Here is a 21,265-nt window from a genome sequence, read left to right as displayed (position 1 = left end):
TGTATATCATCTAGAGATAACTGCTTTTAAGTTTTTTATGTATTTCCTTGTGCTAGTTTAAACATATTTAATTAGGATCATCCTGTATATGGTTTCACATCCTGATTTTTTCCACTTAACATTATATTTGGAACTTTTCTCGTGTCATTTAATGCTCTTTGAAAATACTGTTTTAAATGAGTAACTAGGATTTCTGTTATTCCAAAATGTATCAAATAATTATCCTATTGTTTGACTTTTGGTCTTTTCTAATTCCTGTTTATTTAACATACATTCATTACAGCACTTACTTCCTGCCAGGAACTGTTCTAGGAATATAACAATCAATAGGGCAGACAAAGCCCCTACCCTCAAAGAGCTTTCAGAATGTAACACAATGAACCGGGTTTGGTGGCTCACGCCTGTAAATCCCAGCACTTTGGGAGGCCAGGGCAGGTGGATCACCTGAGGTCAGGAGTTCGAGAACAGCCTGGCCAATGTGGCAAAACCCCGTCTCTACTAAAAATACAAAAAAAAAATAGCTGGGTGTGGTGGTGCTCACCTGTAATCCTACCTACTTGGGAGGCTGAGGCAGGGGAATTGCTTGAACCTGGGAGGCAGAGGTTGCAGTGAGCCAAGATCACGCCATTGCACTCCAGCCTGGGCAACAGAGTGAGACTCTGTCCTGGAAAATAATAATAATAATAATAATAATAACAATAATAATGTAATGCAATGAGAAATGTATGCAGAAACTTGTGCTCACATTTTGTCTCTTTAGGTTACACTGTTAATATTGGAATCAACAGATCAAAGGCCATAAATCATGTCACTTAATTGTTCCCCAGTAAGCATATGGCAATTTACATTTCCAGCAGCAGTCTGTGTATCATTTTCTTAAATCTTTGAAAATTATTTTACTTTGCTTTAATTACTGAATTGAACATTCTTCTTGTCCTGCTAAAATTTCTTGGATCCTCAGCTTCATTTCTTCTTAATATATTTTTCTCAGTGTGTTAAATTTAGTTTTCTCACCTTCTTCTTGTGACTTGCCTGCCCCCGACATGTCCATTGTGCCCCTATAAGAGCAGATTGTCCATGTTCTGGTTCAGTTTAACCAGAGAATAGGCAGTTAAACAATTAGAATATGTATGTTATTTTTAAAAATTATTATGGAAAATTTCAAACATATGCAAAAATAGAGAAAATATTACAATTAACCGTCGCCTATAAATTGGAATCAACAATTACCAAGATTTTGTCATATTTGTTTCACTTAACTCTTTTTTTCTTACTGTGCTCAAATACTCTAAAGCAGTAACAGACAGTATGTCATTTGTTTTTACAGATGCATAGTGAACATTTTTATTTGATTTATTCCTTCCATTTTAACTCCATTCTCAGAAGTTAAAAACATCTTTGGGGTTTTGTCCTCTGCTTTTATTCCTGAGCATATTATTATATGCCCTCTTTCTAATTCTGTCTTTACCAATAGCATGGGGAACTTTTCTCTAAAATGACCATAATTAGGGCAGCCGTGAAATAAAACCAGAATGTGAAATGTGCATTGTGCAGGTTCTGCAGACTGGATCATCTAAAGAACTGCACAACACTGGGAACACTCATAAACCATGTCAGACCACAGGCAACTTCTCTCAATTGTTCTCAACTGTGATTAAAATGGAAAATTATGTAATATGTCACTAAGTGCCCATTGTTGTGCAGATTGAAATAGTAGCTGGTTTCTTGTGTTAAGAACTCATATACAAAAATATACACACATAGTCAGAAAATTCTGCATATAGTTTCAGGGGTTCCTAGTCCCACTAAAATCCACCTATAGGCCAAACCCTATCCATCCATGGGAATCCTGGCAAATAAATTCCACTCACAATGGGTTTCTTCCATTACTTACACACACACACACATACAAACACACAGAAGCAGGAGGAAGATGAGTATGTTGATAAGGAAAAATGTACCTAATTATAACATATAAACATGAGAAAATGTGTAAAATACAAAACAAACAAAATCAACTGTTAATATACTGAAATTAAGATCCTGGAGAAATACCTGGAACCTCTTAGGAACTTGTGGAAGGGAAAAGTGGTCATACTACCTGCAAACACACACAAACAGGGTACCTAAAGCTGTCAAACTGTGTAGGAAAAAAAAATCTTATTATAAGCTGGATAATTAAATTCATAAAACTGTTGGGGGGAAAAGATATGACAAAACAATCTATTTTATGCTAGTTTCCAAAGCAAGAAATAGACAAGACACGTTCTCTCTACTGTTCTCAGCTGTGATTGTAATGAAAAATTATTTAAAGCATGTCTTACTTTGCCCATATTATACAGATGTAAACATTAGCTGGTTGCTGAAAGAGGTAAGTAAGCATTATAATACATCCATTAGCATATACACTTTGAAATTTGGGTATGCTCTGTATGTCCTACAATTTTAACACGGCGAAGTAATGTAGCCCCTTAGTTTTTTTTTTTTTTTTGAGAGGGAATCTCACTCTGTTACTGCAACCTCTTCCTCTTGGGTTCAAGTGATTCTCCCGCCTGAGTCTTCCCAGGTTGCTGGGACTACAGGCATGCACCATCACATCCAGCTAATTTTTGTATTTTTAGTAGAAACGGGTTTTCACTGTGTTGGCCAGGCTGGTCTCAAACTCCTGACCTCAGGTGATCCACCCACCTCGGCCTCCCAAAATGCCAGATTATAGGAGTGAGCCACTGCACTTGACCTTCTATTTCTAATTAACTATAATAAAAGAGTTTTAGAAGGCTAGATTTAAAAATTTCTCCCACACTGTGACTAGAGAACAGAATTCATGCCAACAATAACTTATTACCACAAATAAGCCGATAAGTAGAGGGAGCCGGCACTTCTGTGGCTAGATCTGACTAGTGACCTGGGGACTTTGACTTCCTCCTTAACCCTCCTGACCATCAGAATTGCTGTTTGTTTGCAAGCTTCAGTTCAGCTGGAAAGCAGAGTGCATTAAAGGAAGGAATTTGTGATGCTGCTCATCACATACATCTGAGAGCTGTGTGTGAGTGGCTCCCTTGTTTTTGAAGATACACACCACATATTAGAGGCTTAAGTGACCATCTGAATGAGGTGGTGACTGGGCATGTGCGTTTTTGAAAATATTGGTTATTTGTCACTCATGGTTCCCTTCAAATGTGTCACTCTAAAAAACTTTTCTCCTATGAGACAATTCATGCTTTAAAACATTTAATTGTTAAATGTTTTAATGGTTTGCTCTAGACCTGCTGTGGTGACATTACTGTGACAATTTATAAGCTGTAAAATCCACTTCTATTCCTCAGGTACTAACAAACATGACATCACTTTACCAAACAATAGGACAGGATTTGTCTTAGAAATGAAGACTGCTCAGAATAACCAGTGAAGACAGTGCTCCAGCTACAGTAGCATAAGAATGTGAGTTAATGCTTAAATGATCCACTCACATAGATTTTATAGGTTAAAATGAAGATAAGTTACTGTTAGTGAAAATTTTTATTGTAATATGGTAATTCATTATCTTAGTCTCTTTTCTTGGCTTTATGCAAAGCCAATAAAGAAAAACACTAGCTACTTTGACAATGTTCCAACAGATTCCAGGAATACTATCCAGAGTGTAACCATTATGACCAATCCTACAACTAGATATTTTCCTGGAATGAAATACAGGAATCCACTGCACATACAGATATACATTTGAATTTGTATAGCTGTCAAATTAGAACTGTGTCTCTCAGTGCTATCAAAAAATAACAGGAAAAAGCCCACATTTATCTGAGGTGTTGTGTTTTTAGACTTCCAATTTTTTTTTCATAGCATCAGTAACTGGAGTGTTTCAATATTTTCATATAAATACACAGAAAATTTACTAATCACATTATACCTCTCCTCTTCTCTTCACAAAACAGAAAACAAAAACTCTTACTAAATACCCAGATACATTTATGCCCGAATTTACTAAGAAGCTACCTGTAAGGCAGTGTTTATTGTTTTGCAATGGGGTATCTCTGACAGAAACAATTCCATATGGAGAATCGACTATTGTTCTGATTTGAGCTGCGCCGATTACTTGGGCAAATTGTTTCTAAAATACTTAAAAGCTGCCTTATTTGGGCTTCTGACTTAGATGAGAGCAGTAATTCCCACAAATGCAGAAAACAGGAGGTGGCTACATAAGAACTACCTGACAGATTTCTCCTGGATACCCTCAAGATGGTTTCCCAGGGGAATTCTGATGTCCCTGGGTTTGGGAACCACAGTACTAAGTGATAACCTGATTGTTTTTGCTCTAACAATTTCTGATTTGTTCGGGCTTTGCTAGGCAAATAAAGATAATACAGATGAAATAACAGACTACCCATTCATAAAATATATATATGTATACACACACACACATATATGAATACATTACTTTTTATTTATAAATAAGGCACACAGAAGTTGCAAAAATAGAATAGTTTGTTATACCCTTCATCTAGCTTTCCTAAATTATAATATCTTTTATAACCAGAGTATATTTTCAAAACTGGGAAATTGACATTAGTACAAAACTATTAACTACAGAATTTACTCATTCACCAACTTTTACATGCTTTTATTGTGTGTATATTACTATGAAATTCCATTGCAAGTATTGATTTACATAAACATCACCAAGATCAAGACACAGAAGTCTTTCATTCTTACAAAGAAACTCCCTCATACTAACCTTTCTTTTATCATCAGACTCTGCACCCATTTTTAATCCCTAGTGATCACTGGTCTCTTCTTCATTACTGTAATTTTGTCATTTCAAGAGTGTTATATAAATGAATTCATACAAGATACAACATTTTGAGATCAGCCTTTTGTACCCAGTATACTACTCTAGAGATTCACAGAAGTTGTTTTATGTAATAATCTGGCTGAGTAGTATGTCATTTATGGATATACCACAGTGTATATATTTGCCCATTGAACCATATTTAGGTTGTTTGTATTTCTTGGCTGTCCAAATAAAATTGCCATGAATATTTATGTACAGGTTTCTGTGTGGACACATATTTTCATTGCTGTATTTCAATCCTCTACCCAGGAGTACAATTTCTGGGTCATATGAAGTATCTGTTTAACTTTATAAAAAACTGACAAAACTTTTCTAGAGCAACTGCAACATTTTTCCATCAACAACGTATGAGATTCATTTACTGCACTCTCTACATTCTCACCAGTACTTGGTATTATCAGCATCTTTAACTTTAGCCAGGTTATAGTGATGACTTGTGGTGGTTTCAATTTGCATTTTCCTGATGTTTAATGATTTGATCATCTTTTCATCTGCTTATTTGCCATCTTTTTTGTGAAGAGATGTATATTCGTATATTTGGCCACTTTATAATGGGATTATCTGTTTTCTCACTTTTGATTTAGAGAATTCTTTATTAAATTTTAGATGTAAGTCCTTTATTGGCTATGTGACTTGCAAATACTTTCTCCCAGTCTGTAGTTTGCCTTCTCATGCTCTTAACAGGATTCTTTTTTTTTTTTTTAAAGACAGGGTCTCACCCTGTTGCTCAGGCTGGATTGCAATGGCACAATCATAGCTCACTGCAGCCTCAAACTCATGGGCTGAAGCAATCCTCTGATGCTCTCGCTTCAGCCACTCAAGTACCTGAAACTACAGATGCACGCAACCATGCCAGGCTATTTTTTTTTTTTTTTTTTTTGTAGAGATAGGTGTATGGCTTTGCTGCCCAGGCTGGTCTTGAACTCCTGGACTCAAGCTATTAACATCTTCCCAACTCAGCTTCCCAAAGTGCTGGGATTACAGGCATGAACCACAGCGCCCAGCCTAACAGGACTTTTTTCGAAGAGAAAAATGTTTGAAAATTTTGATGAAATCCATCAATTTATCCATTTTTTTCTTTTATGAAATGTGTTTCTAGTGTAATAATGTCTAAAAACTATACCTAAGCCTAGGTTGTAAAGATATTGTTTTAAATTTTATAGCTTTCCATTTTACATTTAGATATATGATCCATTTTAAATTTCGTAATACATGTGAGTTTGGGGTTCCTTTTTGTTTTTGTTTTTGGCAAATGGAAGTCTACATCATTTATTCAAACTATTCTTCCTCCATTGGTTTTAAGATAAATCCATTGGTCATACTTCTGAATGTCTATTTATAGATTCTCTATCTTATTATTTCGTTGATAAGTATTTCTGTCTCTCCTCCAGCACGTCTGGATTACTGTAGCTATAGTCTTAAAATCAAGTTTTACAATTCTTCCCGCTTTTCTTTTTCAATATTATTTATTCTAGTTGCCTTTCTATATAATTTTTTCTTAATTTTTATTATTTTTCTAAGATGGGAGTTTCACTCTCTTGCCCAGGCTGGAGTGTAGTGGTGCGATCTTGGCTCCCTGCCACCCCCACCTCCACCGGGTTCAAGCGATCCTCCAGCCTAGGCCTCCCAAGTAACTGGGATTACAGGTGCCTGGCACCACACCCAGCTAATTTTTTGTATTTTTAAGTATAGACGGGGTTTCTCCATGTTGGTCAGGCTGGTCTCGAACTCCTGACCTCAGATGATCTGCCCACCTCAACCTCCCAAAGTGCTGGGATTACAAGCTTGAGCCACCAAGCCTGGCCTCTAAATAAATTTTAGAATTAGCTTTTTATTTATTATTTTTTTGAGATAGAGCCTTGCTCTTGTTGCCCAGGCTGGAGTGTAATGGTGCGATCTAGGCTCACCGCAACCTCCACTCCTTGGGTTCAAGCAATTCTCCTGCCTCAGCCTCCTGAGTAGCTGGGATTACAGATATGTGCCACCACATCTGGCTAATTTTGTATTTTTAGTAGAGACAGGGTTTCTCCATTCAGATTGGTCTCGAACTCCTGACCTCCCAACCTCAGGTGATCCACCCACCTCAGCCTCCCAAAGTGCTGGAATTATGGCTTAGCTTTTCTACATCTACCAAGAAAAAAACTGTTGCTAGAATTTTGCATACATTTTGTGCCCAAAGTGAGTATATCGTTCCTCTCAACATAGACCTGGGCTTGCAGTCAGGCCTGGCATCCATGTCATGTTGGATACATGAAGGAAGGGGGCCTCAGCCATAAGGCGGTGAGGAATGGGTTGGAGGCCACACAGAGAAAACAGAAGGCACTAAAACTAGGCTCAGCTGCTTTTGCATCTGAGGTGCTGGAGGTGTATTTATGGGTCAATTTGGCAGCGCCTGGGCCTCTGGCAGGACGGCTTCGCAAGTGAAAAGGGCGTCCTGGGTGCAGCCAAGAAGCTACAGCTGTGAAGCATTGTTGAAGGTGTCTTGCCGAGTCCAAGAAAGCAGGGGAACCGGGACAGGTCCCTGGGAAGCCATGCTGTCCCAGCCCCTTCCTGGTGCACCCTCCCTGCGGTCACAAGGACCACACCGCCCGGCAAGAGCTGACTGCCCCGTGCCTGATGCCCGGGGCCTGGAATCACGCTGCAACGGCAGCCTCCATCCCTGGTTCTGGCCTGGTGAGCTAGGCCCAGCAATCTCTCTTGCATCACAAAGGGTTGGGTCAGTTAAGGCCCATCCGAAAGCACAATACTGACTGCAGCTACAGGTTAGGAAATGCCGGTGCAAACCAACAGGCATCCTTTTCACCCTTGTGGACAGAGAGACTACGAGCATCAAAGAGATAAGCATTTATGTGCTGGAAAACAAGCTCTGAAATAAAAGGAGCAGGTGACATGCAGGGCACCCTAATAAAAGGAAGAGTTCTGAGGCTGGGTGTGGAACACAAGTTTCAGCGTGAGCAACTGAGACCAGTGTTGCTGGAGCAGAGCCAAGGAGAAAAATGGCAGGCTAAGGCTGGAATATGCAGGGATGAGGCACAACCTGGGTTCTTCTGTGCCATGGCAAAGGTTCTGCTCCTGATCCAATGGGAAATGGGCAACCAAAGCAACTGTTTCCAAAGATCCTAAAGACAGTGTAAAGCTGGTCTCGAACTCCTGACCTCAGGTGATCCTTAGGATTTGATCTAAACGCTGATTAACCCGTATTTACCATTAGTTAACAGTAGTTTCTTAGATTTAAATCATAAGGCCAATAGCTTCATTTCAACCATGCCACTGTCCGTGAAAATTATGAAACAAGTATTTGTGAAGGGCAAACCCTACATATACTCAACACCTAGCTTAATTAAAAACAACCAATATCGTCTCTACACCAAACCACATCCATTGCTGACTGGTCTTTGAAGACATGGAGGTTGCTGACAATGAGAAAATACTGAAAACAAGTCTTGTCATATACGTATCTGATCTCTGTTGCCTGGCATATACTTCCACCAACTAAATGATCCAATGCCTGTATCCAATTTCAAACACAGTAAACATATCACAACATAGATCCTGACATCTTTAAGTAAGTCAATAGAGTGGGGAGCAATTTTGAGGTTACTATTTATCATCTTGGGTCCCTGAAAGATGGATACAAGAATATGCATTTCCAAGGGCACCTAAGATTATCTATGGGAGTGAAACCTGGCAACTGCTTGAAGAGTCGCAATAGATACAGAAAATACCAAGAATAAAAAATAAATCATCTCACTAGAATTTCAGTGTTTTTTTTAAAGTCCCAATAAAGTTCTTAAATCCTACAACACTGTATATTTACTCCAGATCTATCTCATTTTCTTATTCCACAGGATGAGGGCAATTGTGCCAGCTTATAAACCTAGAGAATCCTAAAACAACTCTGTCTTATCATCACCTGAAATTTGGTAAAGGTCCTGTGTTTGCTGGTTTAGGATTTAAAAAAAAAAAAACAGGTAAAGAACACAATCTTTGTGGCGAGAACAGGGGACAATAAGATACAAACATTTTTTGGCATATGAAAATTTATTACTACAGTGTTTTCATCATTAAAATTTATGATCTTGGTCTTTCCTTCTTGCCTTTGTATAGGGCCAAAAGAGAGACATTGGCTACTTTGACAACCTTAAAGCGAACTCCAGGAATATCACCAACAGCATGACCTTTGCGACCAAATCCAGCAACCAGAACTTCATCGTTTTCCTGGAATAAAATAAAAAGTGTATTTACGGTGTCAGTGGCAATCACAAAAATACTTTCATGTGAGGTAACTCCCTTGGATCAGATAAAAATGTGTGGGAGGCCACCCCAAGAACAGAAGCTACAAGAGAACTGAAATGCTCACCTCAATAAAGTTCAAGCAACCATCATTGGGTACAAAGGCTGTGATTTTCTTGCCATTCTTGATCAGCTGGACCCTGACACACTTCCTAATGGCAGAATTTGGCTGCTTAGCTTCAACTCCTCTGAAACATAAAAGTCACAGCAGAGTGAGCTGGCTTTCTGAAAAAGGATTTTTTCACATAAACTAGAGGATTAATGAGAAACCGTTTCCATCTTTTCAGTCTAACCTCAAATGGCTGAAGTCCTGTGATGCCAACCGAGTTTTCTGTCAGTCTTAATTTCATTAGCACAATGGGGGAAATTTCTAGACCCTTTACAGTTGTAAAATTAGACCAGAGTAGCAGTGTTGGCCTGCAGTCCCATCTACTTGCCAGGCCGAGGTGGAGGTCAAGGCTGCCAGCCTGGGATACAAGACACCATGTCTCCAAAGAAAAAAAATCTGCGATAAGAATTGTAAGAATTAGAAAGCCTAGGCTGGGCACAGTGGCTCATGCCTGTAATCCCAGAACTTTGGGAGGTCGAGGCGGGTAGATGACCTGAGGTCAAGAGTTTGAGACCAGCCTGGTGAACATGGTGAAACCTTGTCTCTACTAAAAATACAAAATATTAGCTGGCATGGTGGTGGGCATCTGTAATCCCAGCTGAGAGGCTGAGGACGCAGGGAGCAGAGATTGCACCACTGCACTCCAGCCTAGGTGACAGAGATAGACTCCTTCTCCAAAAAAAAAAAAAAAAAAGACAAAAAGATGGCTCTACCATGAAATACAACTGAACTATGTGAAACTATCTTTTTTAAAAGTCAAAACCAGTCAAATATTGGCAATTTCATGTCTCCATCTTAGGTATACAACTTCAGTCACTTCTGATGCAAGTCAATTCACCTTAACAAGTAGAAAAATCATTTCATTGCAGATTCAACGGCTGACACGTGCCATTTACTTATAACACCTCCCACAGTAGAAGTATGTCCTTTACTTCATCATTGTTAGTATCTTCTGCAATTCCTCCCAGGCCAATTTAAAAAAAAACAACCCTAACTAACTCCCAAGCGCTAATTTTGCCAACTTTTAAATAAACGTTTTGCAATTTTACCCCGCAATGCCCAAGTGAACACCACTACACAAAAACCAGTAATCACTTTAAAAACAAGAATTCAGTAAGTTTATGTCTCGAGTTCCTATAATAAACTAAACCTTGACGGGAGCAATGGACTCACACTTTTTCTAACACGATTCCTTTTGCATGAGAAGCACCTCCAAAAGGGTTGGCCTTCAGGGCTGTGCCCAAATGGGCTTTCTTGTACTGTTTATCATGCCACTTCTGGTCTCGTCGGTGGCTACGGAGCTTTCTAGCAGTACGAAGTCCACGACACTTGCCTAAAAATTAAAATATTTTAGTTATTCCGCAAAAACACGCCATCTACATGTTTCATATCTTTTTAAACACTCGCCTCACCTGGAATAAACCCTTAAACTGAATGGCTCTCGTATATTGACTCGTGGGCCAAACAATTGGCCTTTCCCTGAACCGGCTAATAAACGTTCAAAGAGGGCTCTGGAGGGTGTGCTCTCCTAAAGGACGAGGCCCCGCTCGAGTGCTCGGGAGAAGCGCCGGTCTCCCTGCGTCCGTCGGTACCCGACCTCGGCGGCATAAGCGCCGCATGGGCCCTTTCCGCGTCCGACCATGTGCCTCCTGGAGCCGCGCTCCCCCGGCCCTCTCCCAGCCCTCCCGCATGGAGCCTCTCCGTGGCATCCCGCTCCCTACTCTATTCGCTTCCGGCTGCCTGTTCCCAAGACCCCAAGTCCCGCTTACGGCGCCCTCAGATGGACCCGGACAGCTCACCCATCCTGCCGGCGTCACGGGCCTGAGCGAAAGAGAGAAGCAGCGCCGGAAGGAGCCACAAGCCACCGCGAGCAAGCCCCGCCCAGCCAAGGACCCCGAGCCGCGGTCTGCGCCGCGCCTGACCCGAGGCTGGAGTCTCTCCTTTGAAAACGACGCGTTTGCATCACTTTCCTGAGCCAGAATCTGCGTTTTATTTAATTTGTATGAAATTCAGAGATATCTAATTTACATTGTTTTTTCCCTGTTTTTCACGTGAATGCTGGAGACCGGAGGAAAGTGGACTACCAATCCCAGAATGCTTTGCATGGGACCCATTCATCACGCAGGCGCCCTTGCCAAAGGCACGGCGCGTGGGGTGCCGGGATATGCTAGTCGGAGCTAGGTCTGAGAAGAGAGAGGTCGCTGAGCTGAATCTTTGTGGAGTGGAATGGAGTGGGGCGGGAGTCCGCTGAGTACGATGGAAATTTAGACTTCTGAGCCTTAATTCATACTCACAAGCAACATAGTGAATTGTAAAATGTAGTGAAGCAATGTAGTGTAGTAACTAAAACCCCAAGCTTTGGAGCCAGACTGCCTCTAACTCTAACGCTGCCATTTATTTTGACTCGTGTGCGACCTTGGACGAGTCATTTAATTACTTTTTTTTTTTTTTTTTTTGGAGAAAGGGTCTCACAGTCACCCAGGCTGGAGTGCAGTGGTGCGATCTCGGCTCACTACAACTTCTGCCTCCCGGGTTCAAGCGATTGTCCCACCTTAGCCTCCTGAGTAGCTGGGATTACAGGTGTCCACCACCTGACTAATTTTTGTATTTTCAGTAGAGACGGAGTTTCGCCATGGTAGCCAGGCTGGTCTCGAACTCTTGACCTCAAGTGATTCACCCGCCTTGGCCTCCCAGAGTGCTGGGATTACAGACGTATGGCACCACGCTCGGCCATTTAATTAACTCATACTCAGTTTCTCCTGTAAGATGAACTAGCTATGAGAGGTTTCTGGGATATTGGTTCACTCAGCAAGGATTTAAAAATATGCATAGATATATGTGCTAGATGCTGTTGTAGGTACTGGGAATATGACGGTTAAATTAATAGGGTAAAAGTTTCTGTTCTGATAGAGTTTATTTTCTAAGTATGAGAGGACAGATAGATAGATGTAAGTTACATAATTTAAAAAATACTGTAAAGCTATGGAGAAAATATAGCTGGATGGGTAATAGTGACTTGGGGATGAGGGTGGCTACTCTGGATAGGGTTGTTTAAGGAGACATCTCTGTAGAGATGTAGAATGAGCTACTGCCTTTTTCTTGATTGGTTGATTCTGGATTTTTTTTTTCTTCTTATCTTGAGACAGAGTCTTGCTTTTTCGACCCAGGTGGAGTGCAGTGGCACAACCTCTGCCTCCCCAGTTCAAGCGATTCTCCTGCCTCAGCTTCTTCAGTAGCTGGGATTACAGGCGCCTGCCACCATGCCCAGCTAATTTTTGTATTTTTAGAGATGGGGGTTTCACCATCTTGGTCAGGCTGGTCTTGAACTCCTGACTTTGTGATCCACCCGCCTCAGCCTCCCAACGTGGGATTACCGCTGTGAGCCACTGCACGCATCCGGGTTAGTGCTTTTTAAGAACTGAAAGATCAGTGAAGAAGAGGAGCATAACTGAGGAGCAGTATGGCACTAGATAGGGTCTGAAAGTTACACAGCGACATGTGGAGCCTGTAGCCCATGGTAAAGCCCTTTTCTACTCTTCTGGTGATTTAAGGCCATAGTAAAATTTTGAGCATGTGAGTAGGTATCAAAATGGGATTTGTATTTTTATGAGATTACTCTGGCTGTTGAGAGGAGAAAAAGACATGAATCTGGGAGGCCACTTGGGAAGGTATTGCAATAGCTCAGATGAGAGATGGTGGTAGCTTGGACCCTCAGTGGAGATGGTAAAAAGTGGTTGGGTCAGATATACTGTTTGGTGGTAGAATGAATAGAATTTGCTCAGTACTGTAGGATGCGAGAGAGGAGTTAATTAGAGCACTGTGATTTTTGACCTGAGCACTTGGTTGAGTTGTAGAGTTGTGAGTTGTGAGTTGGGTGAGTTGCAGAGTGGGAAATACTAGGACAGGAGCAAATTTCAAAGGAGGAAATGAAGAGTTCTGCTCTGGATGTGTTAAGTTTGAGCTGTCAAACATTCAGGGATGTGAAAGGGACAGTTGGATATATGATACGAAGTTGAGGAGTCATCGACGAATAAATAGTATTAAAAACTCTGGCTCTGACTGAGATAGCTTAGGCCATGACTGTAGGTAGAACAGAGAAAGATTAGAGTCCTGAACATACCAAAGTTTAGTGGTACAGAAGAGAAGGCAGGTGAAGCAAAATAGATGAAGAAAGAGTGGCCAGTGTTACATTCTGTTCAAAGCCAAGTGAAGAAAGGAGTGAAGAAGTATGAAAAGAGGTAAGATGACTGAGAATTGTCTTCTGGATTTGACAGTGTGGAGGTTACTGGTCACTTTGTCAAAAACGGGTTACATGGAGTATTGAAAGTGAAAGGCTCATGGGAGTGGAGTGAAGAGAATATGGGAGGGAAGGCAGTCTAGACAGCAAATATAGACAATTTTTCAAGGCATTTTTATTATGTGCAGAGAAATAGGACCACATTGGGAGAGGGAATATGGAATTAGGAGGATTGTATTTATTTTATTTTATTTATTTTTGAGATGCAGTTTTGCTCTCGTTACCCAGGCAGGAGTGCAATGGCACTATCTTGGCTTACTGCAACCTCTGCCTCCTGGGTTCAAGCGATTCTCCTGTTTCAGCCTCCCTAGTAGCTGGGATTACAGGCATGCGTATTTTAGTAGAGACAGGGTTTCTCCGTGTTGGCCAGGCTGGTATTGAACTCCTGACCTCAGGTGATCCACCTGCCTCAGCCTTCCAAGTGCTGGGATTACAGGTGTAAGCCACCACATCCGGTGAGGGTTTTATTTTTAAGATGACAACTTTTATGACATTTTTGTATGCTGATCAGATTGAGAAAATTAAAAATGGGCTATTCAGCAGAGAAAGGGGAGAATTGCAGGAGCAGGTCCTTGAGTGGACTAGAAGGGTGCCCAAGTGGAGGAGTTGACTGTAGGAACAATAACAGTTTATGTACAGTAATAGAGTGATGGGTACAGCAGCAAGTAAATTGGAAGATTTGATGGTAGGAGGTTGTGGAGCTTCTCTTCTGACTTATTTTTTCAATGAAATAAAAAGCAAGGCCATCAGTGAAAAGAAAGAGTGGGAGAAAAAGGGTAAGATGTGAAATCATCATCAACAATAACAATACAGGCATTAGATAGTACTTACTATGTGTCAGATGCTATTTTCGGTTTATATGTATTAACTCATTTTCATAAGGAATTTTACTGAGGGATAGATAAAGAGAATTTTACTGAGGGATAGATATGCAGAAACTGAGGCTTTGGTGAGTTTAACTTGCCCAAGGTCACATATTTAGTAAGTGGTAAAACTAAGATTTTAACCCAGGTAATCTGGTTTTAGAATCTTATATTTGACCCCTATATTATACTGCCTCCTAATCTAGAATGGTAGGAAAATGCATTGACACGAAAATAGGGTTGTTGAGCAGTTCTGAGAGCCCATCTGAAATCTGTGTTTATGAAGTGACATCAGTGATTTATGTGTATTTCTTCAGATTCATTCAGTGAAATAACTGAAGAGGTGAGGAGGTGGATTTAAATGGATGGATTTAAATCTGACTAATCTAGTCAGATAAGTGTGATGGAGAGAGGGCAAAGGAATTAGTATTTTCAGGAAAAGAATTACAGTGATGAAAAATGAAATCAAAGCTGGAGGAATAAAGGGTCGCGAATAGCCAGAACGCTTCCAGAGAAGGACTAGCCCTACCAGATATGGGAAATTTTATGCAACTAAGAGAATACAACAAAGAGAGTACAATATTGGCACAAAGTAGACAAATTGTTGAATAGAACAATCACAGAATGAATAAGTCCCAGCAAGAGATTCATGAGTATAGAATATTATTAAATGACAAAAGTAGATGTCAGATCAATGGGTAAAGGAGGGACTTTCAAAAAGATAGAGCTAGAAGTCCTAGCCAGAGCAATTAGGTAAGAAAGAAAAGGCATTCAGTTTGGAAAGGAAGAAATTAAATTGTATTTCTTTGCACATGACGTCATCCTGTGTATAGAAAACACTATTAAGACTCCATCAAAACTTGTTAGAACTAGTGAATGAATTAGCATAATAAATAAAATATATGTAAAAAACTAATGAATGAATTAACTAAAGCTGCAGTATGTAAAATCAATATACAAAAATCTGTAGTGTTTCTATACACTAACAACTATCTTAAAAAGAAATCAAGAAAACAATCCCATTTACAATAGCTACTAAAAGAAAAATAAAATACTTAGGAATAAGTTTAAGAAGGTGAAAGGTCTGCATTCTGAAAACTCTAAAACATTGATGAAAGAAATTGAAGAGGACACATGCAAATGGAAAAACATTTTATGTTCACAGATTGGAAGAATTAATAATTATTAAGGCCGTGTATACATTCGAAATGGTTTACAGATTCAATGCAATGTTTATGAAAATCTCCCTGAGATAGGAGAAATTCAAGAGCCTGAGGTAGGAGAATCTTATATATGGAATCTAAAAATTTTGAACTGTTAGAAGCAGTGAGTAGTAATGGTGGGCATGGGAGTTTGGGGGATTTGGGGAGATGTTGGTCAAAGTGAAGGAATGTGTTCTCTTTCCGGGTCCACAAGGGGCCGTAGTTTTAAGGGCAAGAACTTCCCAGCACCATGCCCCCCTTGCATCTTTCTCCATCTGGGAGATTTAATGGTCTCTGTTTTAATTTTTGAGGGCACGGGGAAGGGTCAAAAGTCAATCACTCCAGCGGAAGTTCCAAGGAACTCTTTCCTTGGCCAGAGGTCTTGGAGAAGGTGGGGGTTCTTCCTAGGTTAAAAGTCCCCTTTTTCCACACTTCTTTGGACTCCATGTTTGGGTCCCCTTCCACAAATATTCCCTTCGTGGAAGCTGTCTTTCTCTCTCCTGGATTTCCCCTCTGGAGTTCCCTTCCACACTCTCTCGTGGAAGCCTGTCTTCCCCTCCTAAACTCCATCTCTCTCTATTCCCTTCCATTCATTGTGGAAGCTGCTTTCCTCTCCTGGATTCCATCTGTCTGGATTCTCTCACTCACTGTTGAGAGTTAGCTGTTTCTTTCTCCTCCTTTTTTTCTCTCTACCTAAATAAACTACATTCTACAAACACTTTTGAGTCTGGCATTTACTCCGCACTGTGCTGTGGTCTCCTCTCCTGTTCTTGGGGGGAGTGGTAGACCAAGAACCTGGAGAAATGTCCTTTCAGGGGAACTGAGGGCTTCCCTGAACCCCTGAACTCCAACATTACAAAAGGATACAAAAGTTTAGTTTGACGGGAGGAATAAATTTTCAAGAGATTGTTGAATAACATGGTGACTCCGCTTTACCCACAAACAATATGAGTTTGAACTGAGCAGGTCCACATATACACAGATTTTCTTCTGCCTCTGACACCCCAAGAAAACAAAAACTCCTCTTCCTCCTCCTCCTCCTGAGCCTACTCAATGTGAAGACTGTGAGGAAGAAGACCTTTATGATGATCCATTTCCATTTAAGGAGTAGTAAATATGTTTTCTTTATAATTTTCTTATTAACATTCAGTTCTCTGGCTTAAATTATTGTAGGAATATGTAATGCACGAAACATGAAATATGTGTTAATAGGCTGTTTATGTTATCAGTAAGACTTCCTGTCAACAGTAAGCTATTAGTAGTTACGTTTTTGGAAAGTCAGAAGTTATACACGGATTTTCTACCGTGTGGGGGGGGTCAGCATCCATAGCCCCCATGTTGTTCAAGGGTCAACTGTATAAATAACAAAGTATAGGCCAGATGTTGTGTCTCAACGCCTGTAATCCCAGAACTTTGGGAGGCTCAAGTGGGTGGATCACCTGAGGTCAGGAGTTTCACACCAGCCTGACTAACATGATGAAACCCCATCTCTACTAAGAATACAAAAATTAGCTGGGCACAGTGGTGGGTGCCTGTAATCCCAGCTACTCAGGAGGCTGAGGTAGGAGAATCACTTGTACCTGGGAGGTGGAGGTTGCAGTGAGCTGAGATCATGCCAGTGCACTCCAGCCTGAGTGACAAAGCGAGAATCTGCCTTAAAAAAAAAAGACAGCTTTGCGCAGTGGCAGTATCGTAGCCAATGAGGTTTATCCGAGGCGCGATTATTGCTAATTGAAAACTTTTCCCAATACCCTGCCATGACGACTTGAAATACAGTTGGCATTGGCAATTTTTGACAGTCTCTACGGAGACTGAATTAATTTAAAAAAAGAAAAAAAAAAAAAACATGAATAGGCATATTATAAAAAGGAAAACATCTGACCCATAAATATTTGAAGAGGTCTTCGTCATGTCTGTTTATGATGTAAATATTAAACTGTACTTGAAATTAGTTGGGGGAATACTTCCTCTTTTCTGTTGTCTCTAAGTGTTCATATAAAATTGGGATGATTTGTTTTTTGAAGGTTTATTAAAACATCCTGTAAAACCGTTGGGGCCTGGTGTTTTGTTCATGGTGTGATTATTAACGACAGCTTAAATCTCTTTAATAGTTAAAGAAATACTTGTAAAACTGTAGGTTTTTTCTCAGTCAGACCTGGTAAGTCATTCCTCTAGGAATTTATCCATTTCATCTAAGTTTTCAAAATTGTTTCATAGAGCTGTTATTCTATCATGGGTATGTATATGTATGTATGTGTATATACGTATATATTACATATTTTGTGTTGGAGACTTCAATTTCTTTAGTAGATGTAGTTCTATTCAGGTTATTTTTTTCTTGAATGAGTTTTGATGGTGTGTGCCTTTCTGAGAATTTGTCCATTTCATCTAAGTTGATTAATTTTTGGCTTGATGCTGTTTGTAATATTCTTTTATCTTTTTAATACCAGTAGATTTATAGTGATGTCTCATCTTTCATTTCCAATATTGGTGATTTGTGACTTCTTTCTTACTCTCTTTCTTGTTTCTTGGTCAGTGTATTAGTCAGGATTCTTAAGAAAAACAGAACCAATAGAATGTATATGCATGCACACACACACGGAGGATTTATTATGAGAATTTGGCTTATGCAATTGTGAGGCGAAGAAGTCCCACGATCTGCTGTCTGCAAGCTGGAGACCAAAGATATCAGTTGTTTAATTCGGTCTGAGTTTGAAGGCCTGAGAACTGGGGCTGCTAACCGTGTAGATCTCAGTCCAAGGGCCAGAGAAGAAGAGATGATGTCAGGGAGGAATAAGGGGCAGATTCCTTCTTCCTCTGCCTTTTCTATTTCAAGCCCTCAATGAACTGGTTGGTGCCTACACTGGAGAGGGCAATCTACTTTACTGAGTCCCCTGACTCAAACACCATTCTTATCCAGAAACATCTTCACAGATACACCCAGAAATAATGTTGAATCTGGGCCCGCCTAGGGCCAGGCAAGTTGATACATAGAATTAACCATCACAGTCAGCTGGAAGTCTAACAATCTTATTGATCTGTTCAGAGGACCAGCTTTTTGTTTCAATAATTTTGTTATTTTTATTTATTTATTTTACTTTTTTCTTACTTTTTGCAGCATAAACTATCAAGCAATCTATTAGGTTTTTGTTTGTTTTCAATGCCATTGATTTCTGCTCTTTATTATTTACTTTCTTCTGTTTGTTTTGGATTTAAATTTGTTCTCTCTTTTTTTTTTTTGGTTTATTAAAGTGGAAGCTTAGGTAATTTTTTTTTTTTTTTTTTTCTTTCTATTGTCTCTCTGGAGAGTGGCTATAAAATGCATCCTTGCTGTGATGGGTTTCCCTGATTGTTATGGATGCTTGCAACATACATTTCATGGGACATCTCTTTATCCTGAGGGATGGATGGCCTGATACCTAAGTGTCTGACCCATGACCAGGTGTCCCTTTCACAGTAAACTTGTTTTACTGACAGACACACTTGTGGTTCTTTGTTGACCTGTGTCTGGTTTATTTCTACTAAGACAGCCTTTCTCTAGGAGAGCCCTAACCAGGAAAGAAGTCTGGGTGTGTCAGCAGATGAAACACAGAAGAGGCAGCACAGCAAAACACATCAAATAACAGAAGCTTTTTGATTACAGAGCTCAGAAAGAAGAGGGCAGCACACCTTGCAGGGCTGTTTGGGACACACATGCTCAACCAGTGGGTGGGGAGCAAGAGAGAGACAGAGACAGACAACTTGTGGGATTAAAGCCTTTATTGGGGTCCAAAGTATTATCCAAGCAGGTTTCCCATGGGGAGTTTTTATTGGTGGGTTTAAAGCAAGCAGGCATATGTTCTGTGGGGCCATGCTGTGACTGAAAGATGGTCACTGTGACATTTCTGTGTGGTCCCTGTGGGGTGTGGGGGTCAGTGGGGCACGTCAAGGGGGTTGTATCTAGCTTCCCCATAGGGAGCTGGTCAACCAGAGGTGATTGTCAGGGGGCTACCTGGATCAACCACACTGAGGAACTGGAAAGAGGTAGAGAAATGTAAACTGTGTCAAGTGCGAGTAAGCCCTGCTCTGGCATAAGAAAGTTTAACTTATGTTCAGAATTGATGCTGAGGTAACGTAACATCATAGAATTGACTCCAGTCATTGATTTGAAACCTTCAGTCTTTTCTAATATATTTAATGCTCCACATATCCCTCTTAGCACTGCTTGAGTTGCATGTCTCAGGTTTTGGTATGTTATGTTAGTTTTTATTCAATTCCAAATGTTTATTAATTTCTCTTTTGACTTCCTTTTTGAATCATGGATTTAGAAGTATGTTACTTATTTTCAAATATTTGGGGATTTCCAAATATATGTGAATTTTCTATGCACATTTGAAAAGAAAGTATAATCTGCTGATGTTGGGTGAAACATTCTATAAATGTTAACTAGCCCAAGGTGGTTGATAGTGCTATTCAGGTCTTCTGCATCCTGTATTCAGGATGATAGTGACATTAGTGGAGGGAGGTGAGGATCATATTCGGATGTTGGATTATGGCTTGCTTTCAGTAATGAGCTTAATTAATACTTTTTTTTAAGATGGAGTCTTGCTCTGCAATGCCAGGCTGGAGTACAGTGGCATGAACTCATCTCACTGCAACCTCTGTCTCCTGGGTTCAAACGATTCCCCTGCCTCAGCCTCCCAAGTAGCTGGGACTACAGATGCCTGCCACCACACCTGGCTAATTTTTTGTGTTTTTAGTAGAGACAGGGTTTCACCGTGTTAGCCAGGATGGTCTGGATCTCCTGACCTTGTGATCTGCCTACCTTGGCCTCCCAAAGTGCTGGGATTATAGTTGTGAGCCACCACAGCCGGCCTATTACATTTTTATACATTTTAAAAGTCCCACAAATAAGGCATGAACCAATGGTCAGTGTGTTATGAGCCAAGGATTATGATTACTGTTTCTCAGAAAAGAAAAAAAAGGGATTTAACTTTTGTTTCTTGGTGCTTTAAATTTTGAATCTTTCACTTTGTGATGAAGAACTTATTACTTAATTTGGAGCCGGAATGGAGAAGGGACTATCCTTTGATATTGGACTCTAAGTATCCCTAAAAGAGCCCCCCAAGAGTTAGAGGAAAAGAAAGAAGGCCCCAGGGCTGCAGGCTGGTGAGCTGGCAGGAAAGTAGGGAAAGGTGAAGTCAGAGAAGTGGGCAGGGCCAGCGTGTGTCCAAATGGTAGGCTGGGATAAGAGATTGGGGTTTTATTCTGACTGTAATGAGAAACAGTCAGAATAAAACCCCAATACTGGGGGGGCTAAAGTAACAGAGTGACAAGATCAAATCTACATTTTAAAATGCTCTCTGTGCCTGCTATAAAAGAACAGGACACAGGGGCAAGGCCTCAGGTCATTCAAGGAGGGGGCTGCTACAGTAGTCCAGGTGAGAGGGAGTAGGCAATAACTTTGGAGGTAGAGAGATGTCGTACTCTTCGGGATATATTTTGGAGTTAGGTCATGAACAAAAGAGCTAAAGAGCGGACATCCTCACTATTACCATCACCACCATCACCTTTTCTCATATGTATTGAGTGTTGTTTTGGTGCCAGACATTGGACTAGTAAGCATTCCATATGCCTAATATCTTTTAATCCTCAAAACAATCCCTATGTGGT

The 21,265-nt window shown here is 40.4% G+C and overlaps 2 protein-coding genes and 1 non-coding gene across 5 annotated transcripts in view; 2 read left to right on the top strand and 1 right to left on the bottom strand.

Moving 5' to 3' along the window:
- Positions 1–8,868: 8,868 nt before the first annotated feature.
- On the bottom strand, positions 8,869–11,342 carry RPS23 (ribosomal protein S23). The gene is made up of 4 exons (XM_032276908.1): positions 11,051–11,342; positions 10,425–10,584; positions 9,210–9,330; positions 8,869–9,067 (listed from the first exon to the last, which is right to left on the bottom strand). Exons 1-4 carry the CDS (start codon positions 11,052–11,054, stop codon positions 8,921–8,923), a joined length of 432 nt encoding a protein of 143 aa, XP_032132799.1. The 5' UTR covers positions 11,055–11,342; the 3' UTR covers positions 8,869–8,920.
- A 1,233-nt stretch (positions 11,343–12,575) lies between these two features.
- Positions 12,576–21,265, top strand: part of ATP6AP1L (ATPase H+ transporting accessory protein 1 like) — a 39,739-nt gene continuing 31,049 nt past the window's right edge. For all 3 annotated transcript variants that reach the window (XM_032276821.1, XM_032276836.1, XM_032276831.1), the window contains exon 1: positions 12,576–13,489. In XM_032276821.1, coding sequence (XP_032132712.1) covers positions 13,416–13,489 — 74 coding nt within the window. In that variant the 5' untranslated portion in view covers positions 12,576–13,415. The remainder of the gene's footprint in view (positions 13,490–21,265) is intronic.
- On the top strand, positions 17,284–17,424 carry LOC116554672. The gene has a single exon (XR_004270267.1). It is a non-coding gene; the product is annotated as a U4 spliceosomal RNA (small nuclear RNA).

This window comes from Sapajus apella, unplaced genomic scaffold (genome assembly GCF_009761245.1).
Source record: "Sapajus apella isolate SASKATOON/1434 unplaced genomic scaffold, GSC_monkey_1.0 scaffold1, whole genome shotgun sequence".
NCBI lineage: Eukaryota > Metazoa > Chordata > Mammalia > Primates > Cebidae > Sapajus > Sapajus apella.
The sequence above is the reverse complement of the archived record's forward strand: the minus strand, read 5'-3'. Positions and strand labels throughout refer to the sequence as shown.

What these genes read in the sequence shown, in the direction of transcription:
- RPS23 (XM_032276908.1), bottom strand. An exon ending in GGAATCGTGTTAGAAAAAGT is followed by an intron (nt 9,331 to 10,424) that starts GTGAGTCCATTG and finishes TTTATGTTTCAG; the next exon opens with AGGAGTTGAAGCTAAGCAGC. An exon ending in GTTGCTTGAACTTTATTGAG is followed by an intron (nt 9,068 to 9,209) that starts GTGAGCATTTCA and finishes ATTTTATTCCAG; the next exon opens with GAAAACGATGAAGTTCTGGT.